The sequence below is a fragment of the Canis lupus genome, chromosome 7 (assembly GCF_003254725.2).
Source record: "Canis lupus dingo isolate Sandy chromosome 7, ASM325472v2, whole genome shotgun sequence".
NCBI classification, from domain to species: Eukaryota; Metazoa; Chordata; class Mammalia; order Carnivora; family Canidae; genus Canis; species Canis lupus.
This window is the reverse complement of record NC_064249.1, coordinates 37,045,206-37,067,526: the sequence shown is the minus strand read 5'-3', so window position 1 is coordinate 37,067,526 and position 22,321 is coordinate 37,045,206. Positions and strand designations below refer to the sequence as shown.

The window sequence follows — 22,321 nt, the reverse complement described above, 5'->3', positions numbered from 1 at the left end:
TTGTAGAAAATACAAAAATGTATTTTTTTTAAAAAAGATTTTATTATTTGAGAGAGAAAAAATGTGTGCTCAAGCAGCATGGAGGGGCAGAGGCAGAGGGAGAAGCAGACTCTCTGCTGAGCAGGGAGCCCAAAGCTGGGCTAAATCCCAGGACCCTGGCATCATGACCTGAGCTGAAGGCAGACGCTTCATGGATTGAGCCTCTAGGCACCCCGTATTAAAAACTTTTAAAAATGATTATAACATCATTTTTAAAGACAAGTATCAATTGCAATCTGAAACATTTATTATAGTTTTCTGAACATACCATGTCAGTCCCTGCAAACAGATTACACACGTATATATTAATGAGGAAAAATGAATGGTTTATCTCCATATGGTGTATCATGCTGCTAAAATGTGCTCACGAAGGGGATCTCTTAAATTATATACTATGATTCTTTTCAATATGAAAAGACAGATTAATTTTCATGAAATTTACCCAATATTCAATGTTACTCAGAAAACAAAACAATTCCCTCACCCCCACTCCCTTATGGAACAACCTACTACAAGCTGAGTGGACTTTTATTTTATTGTTTTTAAATATTTATTTATTTATTCATGAGAGACACAAAGAGAGAGAGAGAAAGAAAGAAAGAAAGAAAGAAAGAAAGAAAGAAAGAGAAAGAAAGAAAGAAAGAGAAAGAAAGAAAGAAGAAAGAAAGAAGAAAGAAAGAAAGAAAGAAAGAAAGAAAGAAAGAAAGAAAGAAAGAAAGAAAGAAAGAGAAAGAAAGAAAGAGGCAGAGACACAGGCAGAGGGAGAAGCAGGCTCCATGCAGGAAGCCTGATGCAGGACTCGATCCTGGGTCTCCAGGATCACGCCCTGGGCCGAAGGCAGGCGCTAAACCGCTGTGAGCCACCCAGGGATCCCAGAGTGGACTTTTATTAGCAGTATGGGGTTGGATCATGACACCATCTTGAATTTGAATAACTCATTTCTTGTGTCAGGTTTGATGCTAGGTAAAGCTGAAGAACTGGTAGTGTTTTGTTTTTGTTTGTTTTTTTAGATTTTATTTCTTTATTTTAGAGATAGAGAGCAGAAGCAGGGGGAGGAGCAGAGAGAATGAGGGACAAGCAGACTCTCCACTTTGTGTGGAGCCTATGGGGAGGCTCAATCCCACAACCCTGAAATCATGACCTCAGCCCAAGTCAAGAGTCAGCTGCTCAACCCACTGAGTCACCCAGATGCCCTGTAACAGCTGAAGGGTTTTAAAAGAAGGTAACACAACCCTCCCAGGTTCCAGAACCAAGCAAGTCAGTGATTTATTGGCATTACCAGGCTCCTTGGGTAGAGGCAGTTTGGGTTTTGACATTAAAATAATGTCAGAATTTCATGGGTATTGTAATAAAATTTCATCTTTTCCCCAAAACTGGGATAGTGAAATTCAGCCAACAGATAACACTTGGATTTGGACACCTGTTGGGAATGCAGGCTTTATATATGGAGTGTCCCTATCTGAATTTTTAGCCACTGCATCTGTAATCATTGTACATACAGAAGTCACATAAAAATTACTGAGGAGGGACCCCAAAAGAGTGAATCTCTACCTTGCTGACACTGTACATGTGATGAACTTATGTTAAATATCTATGAAATGAGCATAAATGTTTTTGATGCTTTTAAAAATAGCACCAGTTGGGGAGCCTGGGTGGCTCAGTTGGTTGGGTGTTTGCCTTCAGCACGAGTCATTATCCTGGGGTCCTGAGATTGGGCCCCATGTCGGGCTCCCTGTTTAGTGGGGAGTCTGCTTCTGCCTCTGCTCCACTTGTGTTCTTTTTCTCAAATAAAACCTTTTAAAGAAATTAAAACAGTGCCAGTTATACTTCCAGTGAGAGGGTGTCATGCTCTTTTTTTACATAGGAAAGAACATCGGTGCTTCAGATACTAAGCTATCATTTTACCTAGAAAAGTTGTTCTGGATTTAAAACTGCTTCTAAAACCCAGAAAAGGGCAGCCCTGGGGGCGCAGCGGTTTAGTGCCACCTGCAGCCCAGGGCGTGATCCTGGAGACCCTGGATCGAGTCCCACGTCGGGCTCTCTGCATGGAGCCTGCTTCTCCCTCTGCCTGTGTCTCTGCCTCTCTCTCTCTCTCTGCCTCTCTATGAATAAATAAATAGAATCTTAAAAAAAAAAACCAGAAAAGTTTCATTTACACATGCCTCTACATCCTGGAATTAAATTAGTGTAAACAGTTTTCATTCTCCATGAGATTCTGCATAAATTATTTCATTTGATGTGAGCCTAATTTTTTTAATAAAGATTTTATTTATTCATGAGAGACACAGAGAGAGAGAGGCAGAGACATAGGCAAAGAGAGAAGCAGAGAGAGAAGCAGGCTCCATGCAGGGAGCCCAATGTGGGACTCAATCCCGGGTCTCCAGGATCAGGCCCTGGGCCAAAGACAGGTGCTCAACTGCTGAGCCACCCAGGCGTCCCTAATTTTTTTTTAAAAGATTTTATTTATTTATTCATGAGAGACACACAGAGAGAGGCAGAGACATAGGCAGAGGGAGAGGCAGACTCCTTGTGGGGGAGCCTGATGCGGACTCGATCCCAGGACCCCAGGATCACACCCTGAGCCAAAGGCAGACGCTCAACCACTGAACCACCCAGGTGCCCCTGATTGCTTAAAAGACAACAGCAAACGCTCCCAATGGGCTGGTGGTGGTTGTCAAAGCCAAGCAGCACCGCATCCACAGTTGAGCAATGCCAAGAGAATGAAAGCAGGGAGACCAACAAATGGGGAAAATGTGGCAGTGACTTTCATTGTGACCATTCCACCATAACCACAGAGGTTGGCAGAGTGAGGACCAGTGAGGAAATTGCTTAGGGGCAGAGTCACTCACATTGAAGCAAGGGTGGGTTTGGAAGAGAGACTGGAGGACTCACTAGGGCAGCACAGCAATCTGGAAGAGAGTAGACCTAGCAGCCTCTGTGGCTCCAGAGGGCATGAACATACTGTGTGCAAATATTTGGTTATTAAGACATTATGCTCTGTATCTTCTATTCACCAAAGTATGGAAGCATGAAAAATATTTTAAAAACAAGTCCAGGAAAATTACCCAAGTGAGGCCCCAATAGATGAAATCAGAAGTTCATCTGAATCCTCACTGTATCCTCAGCACTTGATGGAACAGAGAGCCTTAGTAGGATGCTGCTGAGAACATACAACAGTGTTTGGATTAAAAAGTTTGCAGGGTGCCTGGGTGGCTCAGTTGGTTGGAAAAGCATCTGCCTTCGGCTCAGATGATGTTCCCAGGGTCCTGGGATCCAGCCCCAAGTTAGGCTCCCTGCTCAATGGAGTCTGCTTCTCCGTCTCGGTTTCCATGCCCTTCACCCCAGCTCATGCGCTTTCTCAAATAAATTAATAAAATTAAAAAAAAAAAAAGAAAGAAAGAAAGAAAGAAGTTTGCATTTACAAGCAAACCCAGTATTGCCTGGACATTTTATTTAGGCCAAAACTTCACTCTTAAGGTAGTAAGGAAATTGTAAGCATTAGTGATTTTTAATTTTAATTTTATTTTAAAGATTTTATTTATTTATTCATGAGAGACAGAGAGAGAGGCGGAGACACAGGCAGAGGGAGAAGCAGGCTCCCTCTGGGGAGCCTGATGCGGGACTCAATCTCGGGACCTTGGAATCATGCTCTGAGCCAAAGGCAGATGCTCAATCACTGAGCCACCCAAGCATCCTGCACTAGTGATTTTTTAGTTTTGAAACTTTAAAACTCTTTTCCTGTCAGGGTGAGGCAGAATTTATTGAAGCATATTCCTCAGAATGAAGAGGAAATATTCAGAAACAATCTGTTCACCATTATCACAGGAATACAAATTAGTTTTGTTAATCATATGCAGCTTTTGGGGTTCTTAAAATAGCACAGCTTAACAGATCAATAGAATTTTAGGAAAGGGAAGCAGCACTTACAGAAGAGAACTTCACAGGAAAGACAAGTTTAAAACGTAAATCATTTCTACCCCTGGGACGCCTGGATGGCTCAGCAGTTGAGCACCTGCCTTCAGTCCAGGGCGTGATCCTGGAGTTCTGGGATCAAGTGCCATATTGGGCTCCCTGCATGGAGCCTGCTTCTCCCTCTGCCTGTGTCTCTGCTTCTCTCTCTCTCTCTCTCTCTCTCTCTCTCTCATAAATAAAATCTTAAAAAAAATAGTTTCTACCCCTGTGAGGTGTTATCTGTAGGAAAAACTGACGTTATGAGCTGAAGGAAGAACACTCCACGTGGCTGTAGTTCAATAGCAAACCCTGACTACAGGTAAAGTAGGAGACCCATCAGGAGCGCTCTGACCCTTCACCATTTGTACCTAAAAATCTAAAACTAGACCTTCTGTCTTTTCTCCACAGGGTCAACTGGATCATTGGTGTGAAAAGCAGTGGTCAGGGAAGGGGAAACTGGTATTACAGCTAGATTTGAATATAGGTGTGACTTCCGTTTTGATAGTTCCCTGTATCAGAAGCCTGGTGAAAATGAACAAGGGAAGGAATACTGGGTCCAGTATTTTACTACTGGCTTTATTTATTTATTTTATTTTAATGAAAACACTATTTTTTTGAAGATTTTATATTTATATAATTTGTACACCCAATGTTGGGCTCGAACTCACGACCCCGAGATCAAGAGTTGCATGCTCCACTGACTGAGCCAGCCAGGCACCCCTCTATTTAATTTTTTTTAACTTTAAGAAAAAATTGTGGTAAGGTATGTCTAATATAAAATTGCAGTCTTAACAATTCAGTGTATTAATTATATTTACGATGTTGTGCCACCACTACTAGTATCTATTTCTAAAATTTTCATCAACCCAAACAGAAACTCTGCACTCATTAAGTACTATGAAACAATTTCAAGAGGAAATTAGGAAGAAAAAAAAATCATAGTTTATAGAGGACTGACTTGCAAATGGTAATAAAAAGATCTAGTTAAAATAAACGAATGAATAATAGATCAAGTGCTTTATTATTTTATCTAACTTAGTCAAGAACAAATTAGGACTAGCTGCTGGGGAGCTGACTAGAAGTGGCAATGCAGCAAGCCAGTGGCCTGACAGCTGAGGATCTGAGCAAGCTCCTGCAGGGCGCTGCTTTCCTGGGTACTCTGCTGTCCATTCTGGCTCTGTTGCTTTTTCAGTTTCTACTTAAAGTTTGTTTTTTTTCCCTCCAATGATGATGCAGAAAGAGAAAACAATGGCTATAAATGGGACTTAAAAGCTTACTTGGAAAAACCTAGAAGATGAAAAACAGGAAGAGTAGTTGGTATCCTAATTTTCAGGGGAGGAAACATACATGGAGAGGTTAGCAGGAACTCTGCAGGGTTGCTAGTGGGTGGGTCTGTATGTGACTTTAGACTGTGTAAGACTGTTCTTTCCACTGAACAAAGCCACCTTCCACTGGGGCTAGTTTGCATATGGATTTTTCCCCCTTAACTATATTATTATTTTTTTTTAAAGATTTCTATTTTGTTTATTTGAGAGAGAGCACACAAACAGGGGAAAGGGCAGAGGGAGAAGGAGAAGCAGGCTCTCCACAGAGCAAGGAGTCTGATGGGGGCTCGATCTCAGGACCCTGAGATCTCAGACCCTCTCTCAGGACCTGAGTCAAGGGCAGACGCTTCATTGACTGAGCTGCCCAGGCACCCCCTTTTTCCCTCTTAACTTAAAAAAATTGTATTATCAAACAAAGAAGACTGATCATTTTGATCCTGTCTACCATGATATGTTTTGTTTTGACCAGCTTCCTTACTATTTGGAGAAACTTTATATTATGTATAAAATTTGTCTTAGTGAAGCAGTAAGTATGAAATCTGATCAAACTACAGCTTATAAATTAATACTACAAGAAAGAGAAGACTTACAACATATAAGTTAATGGCTTGAAAATCCACCCAGTTTCTCTTTGTATTTTAAAACGTGGGCAGCCCCGGTGGCCCAGCGGTTTAGTGCCACATTTGGCCCGGGGTGTGATCCTGGAGACCCGGGATCGAGTCCCACGTTGGGTTCCCTGCGTGGAGCCTGCTTCTCCCTCTGCCTCTCTCTCTCTCTCTTTGTCATGAATAAATAAATAAAACCTTAAAAAAATAATAAAACGTTTCCTTTGTTCTGTTGTAATTTTTTAAAGAATTAAAAAATATAATAATAATCATAAAAAATAGTGAGTATGTGTTTTAACTTCTAGATGTATGTGGGGGAAAAATGAGATTTTCTTACAAGAATGTAAGTAATCTTGCCTTGATCATAATTGCCAGAACTGTCAAAGTGACAGCAGAATAAGAAACAGTGTTGCTAACACTAACTTTCCCTGGAGGCATGCAATAAAAGTTCCTGAGGTTTAAACATCATGATAAAAAGTCATCTTATTCAATCCATATACAAAATAAAATTACTAATTATTAAAAGTTTATGTTAGGTAGATTTCCCTGTCATGTTGGAAACCAGGGAAAATGTACAAAACCAAGGCACTATTTAGCAGAGGTGTTTTTTAAATTTCCTTTTGCTTTTAATTGCTCTTCTATTAAATCCCAAACTTACCTCTGCAATCTCTATCCTTTTTGCGAGGTCATCAAGAGAAAGAGAGCTGTCGTCGGAAGGCAGATCCTCCTGCAGACTGTAGGAGGCTTCTTCAGGAGAAAGATCTGGAAGGAGGTCCGAGTCTTCCTCTTGGTTCTCTTCACAGGACAGGGAGTCCTCGGTGTCTTTTAAGCAACCTTCTAAAAGGCTGTTCAAATAGTCTTCAGTCTCTCTGCTGACTCGATCGTCCTCATCCACCACCTCCTCCGGGGCCATACACACCCCTGGAGGAGCTGCACTTAAGACAGACACCTTATTACCCTCACCAAGTGCGCTCTCAGAGCGCTGGGGGTCAGGCGGCCCCAGCGGTGATTTTCCATTGCTGTCTGGGAGATCGGGTTGCTGCAGCTCATTGAATTCCCTATGTTCCAGTCGGTCCGTGGGCAACGCCTCCGAAGCATCCTTAAGTGGTAAACGGAGTCCCTTTCTGTGAGTCTGTGAATATCTTCCCTCGGAGATCAGCGCAGGTGCTATGAGGTCAGAGCCGGGGGAGATGAGAGGCTCTCTCATAGACTCGCTGGGGAGCGCCACGGCAGGGTCTGCAGCCAGGCCTATTGTGGCCACATCTCCGCTGGGCCCCGGGAGAGGCAGCTGCAGGCGGCTGTCATCCTCGCAGGCGTCCCAGGGCTGGGCGGGCAGCTCCCGCGGGGCCTCGGCGCTGCAGAGCGGCTCCTCCCCCCCGTGGTCCTTCCCTGAAGTTACAGGCAGGCGCGGGGGATCCGCCAGCCTGTCCATGTGAGGACAGCAGGGGCTACTCCTCTCCCTGGTTTGCTCTTGATGACGCTGGCTTTCTCCCCCTGGCGCCGTGCCAAGACAACTTTCACTCTCTGAAGACGAAGAAAAACAAGTTGTTTAAGGTTCAAAACAACACTTTGCACAGGAGGAAAGGGCAAGGGACAGATGTGAATAATACGTGTGACACAACAAAATTTGAAACCTCTCCAGTGGAAATTGCATCTGCTGGATTAATGGGGTCCTTAGAGAGAGGAAATACTCTAATATTATATATTAAATAACCCTTTACATATAGAAATTAACACTGTTCAGAACACGAATATGAATGCAGAGTTCTTCATTATTCATGGAACAAGTAATTTTTTCAAAGGTTGAAAGATGGTTTTTTGAACTTTACTGGCTTTCTATAATTCCTTTCATATTTACCCTCCATTTACCAACAGATAACATTTATGCTGTTGCTGATTTTTTCAGTTTTAAAAACTACCTACTGGGGAAGAAGAGGATTAGTTCTCTCGGTTCTTTCTATTCCTTTCCCCCAGTGGTATATTATTTCCCCTTCTCTAGCTTCTCACTAGAATTCAACACAATTCTGGGGCAAATCGATATTCACATTTACCTTGCTATGGGTTTATAAGTAGTATTCACGACTGACTCACACGGTGTAGTAGGATATATTTTCCTTTCTCTTTTCCACTTATTTTGTGTACTCTTGGTAACTGCCTCATTCCTTCATGTAATAAAAATTCTTGCTGGGGCGCCTGGGTGGCTCAGGTGTCTGCCTTTGGCTCAGGCCATGATCCCTACAGGGTCCTGGGATGGAGCCCTGAATCAGGCTCCTTGCTCAGCAGGAAGTCTGCCCCTCTGCCTGACACTCCCTCTACTTGTGCTCACTTTCCATCAAATAAATAAATAAATAAATAAATAAGTAAATAGATAGATAGATAGATAGATAAATAAATAAATAAAATGTAAAAAAAAAAAAATCCTTGCCTACATATCTCTAGACTCTGACAGATATACAAGTATATCCTATGTATCAACAGATACAGGCAGAGGGAGAAGCAGGCTCCATGCACCGGGAGCCCAACATGGGATTCGATCCCAGGTCTCCAGGATCGCGCCCTGGGCCAAAGGCAGGCGCCAAACTGCTGCGCCACCCAGGGATCCCTATACCATCAGTTTTAAAATATATCCTTTTTTGGGCAGCTGGCTGGCTCAGTCAGTGGAGCATGTGACTCTTGATCTCAGGGTTTTGAGTTTGAGCCCCACATTGAGTGTAGAGTTTACTTTAAAAAGTAAAAAAAAAAAAAAAAATCTTAAAAAAACCACACAAGATACCTTCTTGAGCTCCTAACCGGAGCTGCTCTCTAGGCCAGTTACACGGGGCTTGTCCTAGAATTCCCTTCCCGTGATCCTTGGAGTTCCCTTCCGTGATCCCTGGAATTCCCTCTGGTTCTGTGCTGGAAACATTGTTTCTGAATCCCAGGTCTTCCTCTTTGCTTATTCTCTTGGAATTTTTTTTTTTCTTTTTAAGGCATATGGAAGGTAAACCTAAGGTTGTTTAGATCTGAAAGTCTTTTCCTTCACCCCTGACGAAAATATTTGGTTGGGTCAAGTTTCCTATGTTGGAGACAATTTCCTTTCACAGCTTCTAGGGCTCTGGTAGGGCTGCTGAGTCTCTCAACTAATCTGAATGCCAATCTCCCATAACCTACATTTGCATCCTTGAAGATTTAGATTATTTTACTTGTATCTGGTCCTGGTCCTGAAGCTTCTTGAAGTTTCTCTTTCTTTGTTTTGGGTACTTGGTGGGACTTTGAACCTGGAAACTCATGAACTTCAATTCTGGGAATTTTCCTGTATTATTTCCCTGATTATTTGTTGCTTTCTGTTCTCTCATTCTAGAATGCTTGTCTTCAGATCTGGCCTCATGGACTGCTCATCTTTACCTTTCCTGCCACACTCTTCCTCTTTGCTTTCGGATTAACTTTCGGGGATGCTGCCTCAATTTTTGACTTTTCTAATTAATTTTAATTTTTATTATTTATTTTTTTAGAGAGAAAGTGCATGAGAGTGAGGGGTGGAGGGGCAGAGGCAGACAGCGAATCTTAAGCAGGTTCCACACTCAACACAGAGCCTGACGTGGGGCTTGATCTCACGACCGTGAGATCATGACCTGAGCTGAAATCAAGAGTTGGGGCGCACAGCTGACTGAGCCACCCAGGCGTCCTGTAATTAATTTTTTATTGTGGGTATCATTCTTTTTAACTTCAAAGAGCATTTTCTTTCCCTGAATGTTTTTCTTATTTTAAAACAGCTCCTTATTCTTGTTTTTATGTATACAATATTCTCTCTAACCTGTGACACTGTTCATTTATTTAAAGCTTTCATCTGTTCTCTACATTTTATTTCCTTTGAGCTTCTTTGGGCTTGACAGGCTGATTTGGTTTTGTCTTTCCTATCTGAGGCTTTCTTAAATGAGACAACATGCAGCTCTGTGGTTAAAGGCAAGTTCTCCAGGAGGAGTCAGTCCTCTGTATGGGACCAAGAGGGCCTGGGCCATTTGCTGGGAGGCCTTTAATATGAATTTTTTTTAAAGATTTTATTTATTTAATCATGAGAGATACACAGAGAGAGAGGCAGAGGCACAGGCAGAGAGAGAAGCAGGCTCCATGCAGGGAGCCCGATGTGGGACTCGATCCCGGGTCCCCAGGATCACGCCCTGGGCTGCAGGCGGTGCTAAACCCGCTGAGCCACCCCGGCTGCCCTAATATGAATTTTAATATGAATATCTGGAGGTTTTATCTCCTGGACAAGTAGCCAGTGTCTCTGAGAGGAAGCAGGAGACCAGGGTTCTAGATAAGGCTCTTGCCACTGTTCAGGTGTTAAGATTTGCACTCAGTTCTCATTTTCTATATAATACCCCTTCCTTGAGTTATGCCTGATGCACATCCACAGTTCTTCCAGTTCAGACGCTCTACGAAATAAACAACAACTTCCTGCTTGGTAGAAAGGGCTTATAAATGTCTAAGTGTTTCTTGTAGAGTCTTTCGACCCAACCTCCCATTGCCAGTCCAACCCTGTATGCTGGACATTAGAGGCACCTCTGTGCTTCCCATTCCCAAACCTTTCCAGGCAGGACTCGATATTGTTCCTGTAGACACTCAGCTTTCAGCTTTCTCTGGTGTAATAAGCTAGTTGCCATTCATCTACCTGCTTTCTAGCTTCTGGATCTTTCTAGATGTCACATCCACTGCTGCTGCCAATTCTGTCACTGTGGGTTTCTGCCTTTGAGGATGCATTCTAGGGGTGTCTGGGTGCCTCAGTCAGATAAGGGTCTGACTTTGGCTCAGCCCATGATCTTGGGGTGCTGGGATTGAGCTCTACATCGGTGTCCCTGCTTGATGGGGAGTCTGCATCTCCCTCTGATGCTCCCTCCACTTGTGCTCTCTTTCTGTCTTAAATAAATAAAATCTTTAAAAACAAATCCCATAAAAAACAAAGAATACCTTTCTGACATTTCAATGGTGTTCCAAGAAAAAATGAAGTTAAATGTTTGATCCACTCTGATTAATAAAAAATATTTTCTGAATTTTTGACGAGTATTCTAGTATAAAACTTATCATTGCTTATGTTTCTGTTAATATTAGCATGAATTTCTGTAATTGGTATTCCTGAACCCAAAGATCTAGTGAGTCTGTTATTCCCAACTTCATTCACTTCACATCTACTAACAAAAACTCCACTTTGATTAAAAAAAAAAAAAGAAAAAAAGAAAAATGGCTGAATGCATGACAGATGCTTAATAGACCCTGAGTTAAAGAATTCTAAAAGGAGCAGTTAGATTTAATCTAAATTCTAACACATAATCTACAGAAATGTCCCTGAGTTATTTCCCATTCCCCCATGAGTTCCCTCTTTCTTGTTTTAAATTTTTATTTATTTATTTTTTTAGTAATCTCTACACTCACCACAGGGCTTGGACTCAAAACCTGGAGATCAAGAGTCACATGTTCCTCCAACTGAGCCAGCCGGGTGCCCCGCCCAGGAGTTCTCTTTAGGGTAAAATTCCTCCAAAATTCATGATATAAGACTAAATCATTCATGAATGAACATGTCTTATATTTTCTGAATATCTCATTAATTAACATAAGTACAAACATCTCAGTGATATCAGGACAGTACACTGAAAAAAATACTTAAACTAAGTACAAAATGTTGATAATGTCCAGCTTCTATAGAGGCGAATTCAAAACTAAAAATGTTCATACCCAGTCATCAGGGAAAAGCAAGTTAAAACCACAATGATATTCATGTTCCTAAAATGACTAAATTAAAAAAAAAAACTGACAACAGTAAATGTCAGCAAGGATGTGGAGCAACTAGAGTCCTCACATACCACTGGTGGGTATCCTGGAGAACAGCTTGGCAGTTTCTTAGAAAATTAAAAATGTACCTTCCCTATGACCAGCAATTCCACCCTCAATTCTTTACTTAAGAGAAATGAAATCATATCTCCACAGAAAAGACTTCACAGAAGTTCTGTTCATCCCCTCCGCTGCTCATGCTCTCTCTTAAACAGATAAATAAAATCTTTTTCAAAAAATTAGAAGTTTTATTCATGATATCCCCAACATGGAAACAACCCAAATGTCTATTAACAGGTGAATGGATAAACAAATTGTGGTATAGTCTAAGAGTAGAATACTACTCAGCAATGAAAAGGAATGAACTAATCATACGTGTAACAAGATGGTGCCTCTGGAAAACTATGCTGAGAAATTATATTTACAGTAAATTCTAAAGCAAGGAAAACCTACTGATAGTAACAGGAAGCACTGGGTTGCCTGGGCCTGGGTGGAGGAGGGACTGATTGTAAAGAGGACTGGGAAGAAGATTTTGGCATGACGAAGATGTGCTTGGGTTAATAGTTATATGAATGTATACAGTTGTCAAAACTCCTCAAATTACACACTGAAAATGGTGATTTTTTTTTTGGTATGGAAATTGTGCTTCAATAACATTGAAAAAAAAAGGGAGGGGAGGGGCATCTGGGTGGCTCAGTCAGCTGAGTGTCCCACTCATGATTTTGGCTCAGGTCATGATCTCAGGGTCATGACACTGAGCCTCAGTTGGGTTCCATGCTCAGCGGGGAGTCTGTTTGAGATTCTCTCTCCCTGGCCTTCTTGCCTTCCCCACTGCTTGCGCATGAGTGCTTGCTCTCTTTCAAAAAAATAAATAAAATTTTTAAAAATTAAAAATAAAAATAAATAAAAAATGAGAAGGGAAAGAGAAGTATAAAACCCAGGCTTGGGCAGCCCAGGTGGCTCAGCAGTTCAGCTCACCTTCGGCCCAGGGTGTGATCCTGGAGACCCGGGATCGGGTCCCATGTCGGGCTCCCTGCATGGAGCCTGCTTCTCCTTCTGCCTGTGTCTCTGCCCCTCTCTCTCTGTCTCTCTCATGAATAAATAAATAAAATATTAAAAACAAAAACAAAAACAAAAACCCCAGTATGATGGTTTTTTTCAGCAGTGGGGTGAAAGTAGGGGATGGAGCAGATGGGAACACAAAGATAGTTGTCACAACCAACAGTAATTCGGTCCTTTGTTGGGTATTAGTCTTACATATCTTCATTTTGTTGTTTGTGATAATGTATTGTGTAGCGTGTGATTTTTTACATATAAAATGATACCTGATAAAGAAAAATATAAATTAATAAAATACCTGGACTTCAGGGTCAGAAAACTAGGGTCTGGATTTGAGTTCTAATGAATTCTATTCCTGGATAAGTTACTTCCTTGAGTTTCTTAAAATAGATTCAGGCTAATTTACATTGGTTGTTAACAGGAACAGATGAAATAATATATATAAAGGTATTCTGAAAATACAAAATACTGTGTAAATTACTTGAAGACTTAACAATGGTAGATTGTAATGAATACTACATAGAGGACATTAACAGAACACCATTAGCAGGGGCGTTGATAATGTGGAGAGGAGGAAGAGAAGAAAGAGCAGTGAGCATATACTGAGTTCTGCTCTCGGGGCAAGTTCCGTTCTGAACTTTTTTTTTTTAAGATTTATTTATTTATTCATGAGAAACAGAGAGAGAGAGAGGCAGAGACACAGGCAGAGAGAGAGGCAGGCTCCATGCAGGGAGCCTGACGTGGGACTTGATCCCAGGACTCCAGGACCACACCCTGGGCTGAAGGCAGGCACCAAACCACTGAGCCACCCAGGGGATCCCCCCCCACCCCCTGCTCTGAACTTTTAACATGAAATGACTAGTTGAATCTTCACAAAAATCCTATGAGGTAAGTACTATTAGTGTCCACTTTGCGGAGCTGAGGAAAGAGAGGCCCAGAGAAGTTAGGCAACTTGCCTAAGGTCACACAGTTTTACATGGTGGAGACAGGATTCAAACCAGACCAGTCTGGCTCCAGAAACAATATCTTTAACATTTACACAAAAAACGGCAAGTTACATATTATAGAAAGAACTTAAGAACAAGGAATTTGGAGATAAAGAACAAGAAAAGGCAAGTCTAGATTGGACTACATGTCGGATGTTGTTAAAAATGAGGAATATGAGGTAAAACAAGAAAAATACATTTAATAACAATCATTTAAAGGATTATTTTCATATTTCTACTTTTCTCACATTTCTATGCATTTATTCAGAAAATAACCAATCTGAGGAAATTAATTCTGGGAGAGTTGACACTCTTCTTTAAAAGATACTGTTTTATCAGACATGGCAAGATTTCTCTCCCCAGAATTTACCTTCCTCCTGAGATGGTTGTCAGGGGAGATGTCTGCATTAGGAAAGTCTTGATGATGCATATAACTTACTCAGCAGAAGGATGCTGCATTCAGTTGTAAACCAGAAGACACAGTTTTTTTTTCTTTTCTTTTTTTTTTTTTTGAAGACACAGTTTCTAGTTGTGAGTCAAAGCACAAGGAAGTGACTTGAATGTGGTAGCTCAGTTTCCTCATCTGTACCACATATCTCACAGCAGAGCCCAAGCTAGAAAGCTAGAAATAGTGCTGAGCCTGAGCTGCAGCAACCGGTGCTACCGGTCAAACCAACCAGCCAGTAACAGCAGTCTTCCCAAAGCACAGACCATGGAGACAGCCATATCCAAAGTGGGAGGCTATTTTGTGAATTCCTCCCTCTTTAAGATCTTTATAAAGCTAATTTTACTATAATTTCCAATATAAAAATGACTAGAAAAAGAGACAGCCACTGTACATAGTATAGAGGTTCCTCAAAGAATTAAAAAGATTTACCATATGATCCAATAATTCCTGATACTACTGAGTATTTACCCAAAGAAAACAAAAACACTAATTTGAAAAAAATGTGCATTCCTACATTTATCACAGCATTATTTACAATAGCCAAGATATGGAAGCACCTCAAATGTTCACTGACAGATGAAAGGATACGGAAGATGTGGTATATCTACAATGGAATATTAGCCATCAAGAAGAATGATATGTTGCCATTTGCAACAACATGGATGGATCTAGAGAGTATTATGCTAAGTGAAATAAGCCAGCCTGAGAAAGACAAATACCAAATGATTTCACACACCTGTAGAATCTAAAAAACAAATGAATAAACAGACAAAACACAGAATCAGACCTATAAATACAGAGAATGAACTAATGGTTGTCAGAGAGGAGAGGGCAGGAAGGGCAAAATGGGTGAAGAAGAGTGAGAGATACAGGAATGAAGAAGCCAAAGGAATAAAAGGTACACTGTAGGGAATATATAGTCAATGATTCTGTAATAGCATTGCATGATGACAGCTAGTAGCTATACTTATGGTGAGTCCAGCGTAATGTATAGGGATGTCCAATGTTGTGCACCTGAAACAAAGGTAACATTGTGTATCAACATACCCCAAATAAAGAAAATCACAAACTTACTTGTAGGACTTAAAAAAAAAAAAAAAAAAAAGGTGAAAAAAAAAAAAAGGTGAAGGGAGAAAAAGGAAGAGAAGTTTGTATTTCAAAATACAAAATATGGAATATAATTTTATTTGGAGAAAACTTCAATTTATTAAAAAAAAAGAAAAAAAGAGAAGAGACAGGAAGAACAGAGAATAGTAGGATGGACTTGAGGCAATATCCTAAATTCACCTCACAGAAGAAGAGGGGATAATGATGTAGAGAGGGAAAAGAGGCTTTGTAGAGAGAAGACAGCAGATTACATTCAAGGCATCGTCATCACCATCATCTTATCTCTTTAGGCAACTCAGTCAAACACCTGATGCTGCATGTTTACTAGGACAGGTCTCAGGCCCAGGAACATGGAGCCTCAGAATATAAATCAGCACTAAAATCATACGTCAGGAAAAACAAACACCCTAAAATGTAGTTATTTATTTTCTAAAGTATGTATGTATGTATGTATTTATTTTTCCTAAAATTTTTTATAATGAACATATATTAGTACTGTAAGAGTTTCTAAAAATCTTTGGGCTTTTAGCATAAGACACAGAAAGTGGTATAAAATATAAATGCTTTAGAAATGTATACATGGAAATTAAATTACACCATAAGTTAGTTTATAAGAAAGGGGAAGAGAAGATAAAAAACCAAGAAACAGAGTTCTTAAATATCTAGATTACAGCATAAATTTCTGGTCAAATCTGTACATAATTGCTGGTTTTTAAACAGAAAAGTGTATCTGAATATACCAAAACCAACTTTGTTTCAGAGTATTTTTGTACAATTTTGTCATACTCAGATAGATATAACTATCTACTGAAAACATGGAAGTAACTTTGTTTCTATAAGAATTTAGATGTTACAATTTCCATGACTAGATATCTAAAAATAGGGTTACACAATATAAAAAGATTCTCGCTTTGCAATTTGTCTGGTAGGAGAGGTATATGCAAAAAAATGTAAATGCACAAATAGTCCTTGTAACACTTGCAAAATTTAAGAGGCGGGTGCCTCTTACAACCCTTTCTTTCTTTCTTTTTTTTCTTTAAGATTATTTATTTATGAGAGAGAGAGAGAGAGAGAGAGAGAGAGGGGCAGAGACACAGGAGAGGGAGAAGCAGGCTCCCTGTAGGGAGCCCAAGAAGGACTCCATCCCTAGGACCCCAGAATCGCACCCTGAGACACCCAGGTGCCCCTCTTACACCTCTTTCTAATGTAAAAACATACCCGGCTCTTTGGCTGTGGCTCCTCTTTCCTTTGGATCCTCAGAAACTATTAACTGTGTAAAGCATTTCCTTCCCAGAGGTTTTTCTACAGCTGCTATCTAAAAAGTTAAAAAACAAAAACAAAAAAAAACTTGGGGAAACTATTCCGTTAAGTTAGAAAGCTGAAAATAATTTGAGAAAGGTTTGATTATTTCCTAAAACAGTCCACACAACAGACATAAGAGTTAACATTTTGCCATAAATATTTTCGAGGAAACAGTCTCTTACCTTATGTTTGGATAAAAGAGGACTGTAGAAAAAAAAAAAAAAAACAAGATTTAAAAAAAATTACAGCAGCAATATGCTTCCAAACAAATGTCACTGAAATGGCTGTAAAAATAAAATATAGCTTCTCTGGATTCTAATATTAGCACAGAACATTTCCAGGGCTGAAACATTACCACTGGTTCACACAGTTCAAAGGGCAGCTCTATCATGTGTTACTTTCTCAGCTAGCCAACTACTACTAAAAACCCCCAAAGAAGCTGTGAATACTTAGCCCCAGAAAAAAAAAATTAATATGTTGCTAATAATGTAAAGAGTATTTTATACACATATTTTCAAAATTCCAGTTTATGTCATTATAGCCTGAAACAGGTTATGATAAAAGATAATTTTATTGGCATTATCCATGGAAACGGGCAACAAAAAAAGGAATTTTTAAATATTATGTGTTTTAAGGGGATATCAAGGATAAGAGAATGCATTTGTCCACAGAAAAGGTATGCACACAAATATTCATAGCCATTTAATTCACAATACTCAGAAACCAGAAAGGATCTGAATGCCTGTTAACACTATCATGGATAAATAAATTGATACACAATCACACAGTGTATCTGCACAGGAATAAAACCGAGCTAATTACCATTACATGCAACAACATGGAACACAGACCTAACACAATGATGAGCAACAGCAGTTAATACAGAAATCTGCATTCTGTATGATTACGTTTATAAGAATTACAGAACAGGCAAACAGACTGTTATGGAGCTTAGATAGTGGTTATTTTGGGGAGTGGGTACTGACCTGGTACAAGCGTGAGGGATCATTCTGAGGGGCTGGGCTATTCTGTCTTGGTCAGTGGTAGTTCCATAGACATATATGTGTATATAAAACCTCCCTGAGCTTCTGCATTTTCATGTAAATAAATTAAACACTACTTTTTATAGTAAAAAATTTGGGGGGTTATCCAAATTTAAAGCTAAAAGTGCTGTGCCAATATTATATGAAATAAATATTTGTTTTTAAATAATTTAGACAACTCCAACACATTTAAAAACTATGAGTTCCATGGGTAAGACAGGGAAAGTGTCTGTTCTGAATATTTTGAAAGAACACAATCTCCTTTATCTATCGTAAAAGATTCCATTATTTTAAAAGTCTAAGAAGTTAAACATTAATTTATTTAACATCCTAAGAAACTAGATTATAATGCAGAGTCCCTAAAAATATTGTTTCAAAGGTTCAAATCAATGGAAGAAAACTATCATGTTTCATCAATGAGCAACATTTTTGAATCTACAAAGATTCTTCAAAGGCTGGTCTCCAAAATAATTAGACCCTAAAGCAACTATCTACTAGTGAGCTAAACAACAATTACTTGGGTCTGTTTCATCAGTGACAAATACACTTTTAGTTTACTTCTTTAGTTAATTTTGGTGGAAAAGGAGAAAAAGTTATCAACAGAATGAAATCTTCTAGCTTCTGTATCAAGGATTCTTATACATCCCAGACATCTGCACTAGTTTAAACACTACCAAGTCCCCTCACCTTCAGAATTCTGAGTCTTAGAATAATGAATTCTGAAAATATATTTATTTATTTTTTCCGAAAATATATTTAAGTGCTTTATTATTACTATAATTTAGTTTTGAAAATCCTAATTTTTGATACAAATCAAGCAATTTAAAATTATCTGGTAAGTGTAAAAAAAATAGCTGGTAAATATAGCTTTCCTTTTGCAGTATTTTGGTTAAGTATCATACTGTTTCTACATCCCACTATTAGACAAATCTTACAGATTTTTTTTACAACAACCTACAAACAGTGGCAAACAAGTATAATAAAAAAATCCTAATATACAACTTTCTTCTATTTCAATCACCTAATTTCTTAACCAAAAAGAGATCAAAATTAGAAGTTATATATATTAAAATTTCTGATTAGAAGGTGCTTTAAACTTATGTAAAGTTGAACTTTTACTTACTTCTCTCTCAGAAATTATAATAGAAGCTGAGAAAGATAAAAGCTAATCAGATAGAAGCTGGTAAAAGCCAATCATTTTATTCTACCTGCTTTAATTTCTCCAGCTGAAAACATTAATAAAAAAATGGATCATGAATTTCAGATAGCCAGCACTACAATGCTTCAATACTCTACTCCAACTCATTCTACACAAATACTGATGTACTTACTCTTGATGTGTTGTACAAAATTTGGTAAGCTGTTCAAAATCTTCACCATTAAATCCTTTTTCTGAATTCCTTAGAGATGTAACTGTATGTGGTTGTACAGTTTTCCATTTTGTTTCTAAATTTAAAATATTTGTTAATTATTAGCTACTACCAAACATATTTAGGGGGCAAAAGTAGTTAACTAGTACCACTGATAAAGATCTCCATGCAAAATTATCTTCTCATGCAACCCAAGTTATTAACACAGAAATAACTAAGTGACTACTTTTCACTATGAGTAAATATTATCTCAGAGACTAAATTAGCCAGAGGGCATGCCAAGGAATCAGAAGAAATGCAAACAGTTTTAAGTGTTCTTTTCTTGGCATTGATGCAAAGAACAAAATACAAAGAGAGAAATTTTCTCACAATGACACAGACTTGTGGTAAAAATGCTACTTTCTTTGCAACATTAACTTGACTATGGAAACATCTATTTCCTGACTTACAAAAAGCCAGGTCAAATATGTTAAATTTCTAGATAGGAACATGTCAGATTACTGATAATTGCACATCCTATGGTAGCCTGTACTTACCCCACTCTTCTTGAATGGCAGAGAGATTTGCGAGCAACTTCTCATGATACAGTCGTTCAAGCTGAATGAATTTCATTGCTTTCTCATCTGAATAGAAAATTTGAGGAAAATAGAAATCCAGACTCTTTACACGTAGCTTCTTATTTGAAGAAGAATGTCCAATCAAAACTGGGAAATTTGGAGCTTACCAAAAAAACGAAAGCACTCTAAATATTTTTAAATTAGGGTTTCTTGGTTTGGAGTAGGTTAAGTTCAATGTAGCATGTGATGCCATAGCTACTCGGGTTCCATTCTATCAGCAAACAGAAACTAAAAGAAGGTTTTAATGCTGAAGGAATGCCAGCTTACCAGTATATCTCTGGCAGAATCAATTAAGGGTAATTGAATTGGAAACAGATCCACATGAAATCCTGGAATCTAAACGTTTCCCATTTTTTCCCTCTCCTAAAATCACTTTCTGTCAAGCAGCTACATTACCCTCTGGTCAAATGTGTGTTCCTGATTTCAGCTCATCTTGACTCTACTTATTTCTCACTGAATGCTTTTCTCCCATAAGACCAAAGGCTTACTAGCCAAAACAAGGACAGAGTACAACATTATATGGATCTTTTGTAAAAATTTAATTAACTAAAAAAAAATTAACTGGACAGAGTGATTTTCATAGTTATGTGCTTCTACTCTTTTGTAGATTTTCTTATAAGCTTCTGCCTTCTCCATCTGTATCACATACTTAGCATCATATGAGGTTGTGCTAATTGTCCAACTGTCTATCTTCCTTTGGGCCATGTTCTAAATGTTGACCCAGAAAGAGAGAAGAGGAAAAACTCACTGTTTAGCTATTTGCCCTTCCCATGATCACTTGGAGATTCAGCTCTCTCTCTCTCATCTGTAGTCTTCAAAATATTCCAGGATCATTAAGTAGGGCAGGGAGAAGTGGGGACAATTCCATTTTCTATGACTTAAAGTATGCCAATGTTTCTCAAACTTCACTGAACATAAAAATCAGGGCAGCCTGGGTAGCTCAGTGGTTTAGTGCCACCTTCGGCCCAGGGCTTGATCCTGGAAACCCCAGGATCGAGTCCCACATCAGGTTCCCTGCATGAAGCCTGCTTCTCCCTCTGCTTGTGTCTCTGCCTCTCTCTCTCTTTCTCTCTGTGTCTCTCTCATGAATAAATAAATAAAATCTTAAAAAAAATAATCTGAAAACCTTGCTAAAATGCATATTTCTGGGTCTGACCTCCAAAAGCTCTGATGCTAAGGCTCATGGGTTTGCACACTAAGAAGTTCTTCGGGATGTGGATGCTATTCTGCACTGCATTGCATCGTGCTCATTATTTGGTTAGAAAAAGAGTTCTAGCTTCCCTTCCACGAGAATTAGATCTCCTGTGCACTTAATCATGCATTGTTGTTGTCTGAAGTGGTGACCACAGTTGGTTTGATAGGGGTCAGGATCATAACTGCATTTCCCTCAATCTGCTTAGAGATGTGGTAAAAGTCAACAAGATTGGGAGGGAGTTGAAATCACACAAATGGGGAAACACAGATGTTTAGGGCACATTCCTTCTAGAGAATCTATACTGGGCCATTCCTGGAAAAGAGAAGCAATTTTTACAAAGGGCAGTTGGAAAACTGAGTAAAGAAATGTTTCCTATACAAAAGCTAATATGCAGTCTCACTTGACAGCATCTGTTCTGTTTATTACAAATGAAGAATTCAGTCTTCCCTTTGCAGCCGAAAGTTAGAATAAGACAGTCACGAGATTTACTGTGCATAATATGCTCAACAGGCTCTACCATATGAGTATCACTTGACTTGCACTTCTGTTTTAATTCAAAAGAAAGAAAACCCAATGGTTTTTTAAATTATATTTTCCAGCCATGTGTTCCCCCTCCCCCAACACACAAATATTTAGATTGTGGTAAAATTGGAGCTTCTTCACAGAAGGCCAAATTTAGGTGGTTCTAGAGAATTTTCTGGAGTGGCAGGAATTCTCTATACCTTGCCTTCTGAGGTAGCTACATGGGTGAACACAGCTGTTAAAATCCATTGAAAACAATTATACACACACACACACATACATATATATAAAAACTATATATATATATATAGAGAGAGAGAGATAGAAAACAACTATATATTTTATATATATAAACTATATATATATATAAAACTATACACACACACACACACACACACACATATATATAGTATGTAAATCTCAGTTTAAAAAAATGAGCAGTTCCCTATGCATCCTATGAATTTCTTCCTGTAATAAAGAAAAGGATACAGTCCTCCTCCTGGAAATAGGATTCTGCTATCTGTTAAAAACAAACAAACAAAAAGACAGGAAGTTAGATTAATAGTCGGATGAGAAGGCACAAAATTAGGACCATGACACTCTCAAAGTCTCTGATATCAAACTAAAAAAACTCTGAACTACACTTACCAGTTGAGAAGAAATCTGACTGTAGGTATAGTACACATTTTTTGAAGTCACTGATTGCAAGAAGCAAAGCAGAGACATTCTTTGATCTTTATAGCAACCCCTCTCTCCTTATTCTATTTCAAATCAAGGCTAACTTCATCAATTCATTAGAGTTTAGAAATAAGAATTTCTTAAAGATTGAGGAAAATACTGTGGGGGCTTATAAAGGTATAACACAGGTAAAAGAGTGACTCTGTATTCTAAATAAAAAAGTTAAGATGTGTGGGGCGCCTAGGTGGCTCAGTCAGTTGAGCCTCGGCCTT

At 39.0% G+C, this 22,321-nt stretch overlaps 1 protein-coding gene and 1 long non-coding RNA gene across 6 annotated transcripts in view; one reads left to right on the top strand and one right to left on the bottom strand.

Annotated features, from left to right (window-relative positions):
- The window catches only part of LOC112648784 (uncharacterized), a 28,833-nt gene extending 22,055 nt beyond the window's left edge, over positions 1-6,778 (top strand). For both annotated transcript variants that reach the window (XR_004817080.2, XR_003129312.2), the window contains 2 exons: positions 4,399-4,449; positions 6,606-6,778. This is a non-coding gene — a long non-coding RNA (uncharacterized LOC112648784). The remainder of the gene's footprint in view (positions 1-4,398; positions 4,450-6,605) is intronic.
- CNST (consortin, connexin sorting protein) overlaps positions 1-22,321 on the bottom strand; it is a 122,574-nt gene that overhangs the window by 12,462 nt on the left and 87,791 nt on the right. For all 4 annotated transcript variants that reach the window (XM_035718504.2, XM_035718503.2, XM_035718505.2 and 1 more), the window contains 6 exons: positions 21,861-21,891; positions 19,574-19,660; positions 18,999-19,113; positions 16,807-16,828; positions 16,541-16,637; positions 6,579-7,444 (listed from right to left, as the gene is read on the bottom strand). In XM_035718504.2, the coding sequence (XP_035574397.2) occupies positions 6,579-7,444; positions 16,541-16,637; positions 16,807-16,828; positions 18,999-19,113; positions 19,574-19,660; positions 21,861-21,891 (1,218 nt within the window). The remainder of the gene's footprint in view (positions 1-6,578; positions 7,445-16,540; positions 16,638-16,806; positions 16,829-18,998; positions 19,114-19,573; positions 19,661-21,860; positions 21,892-22,321) is intronic.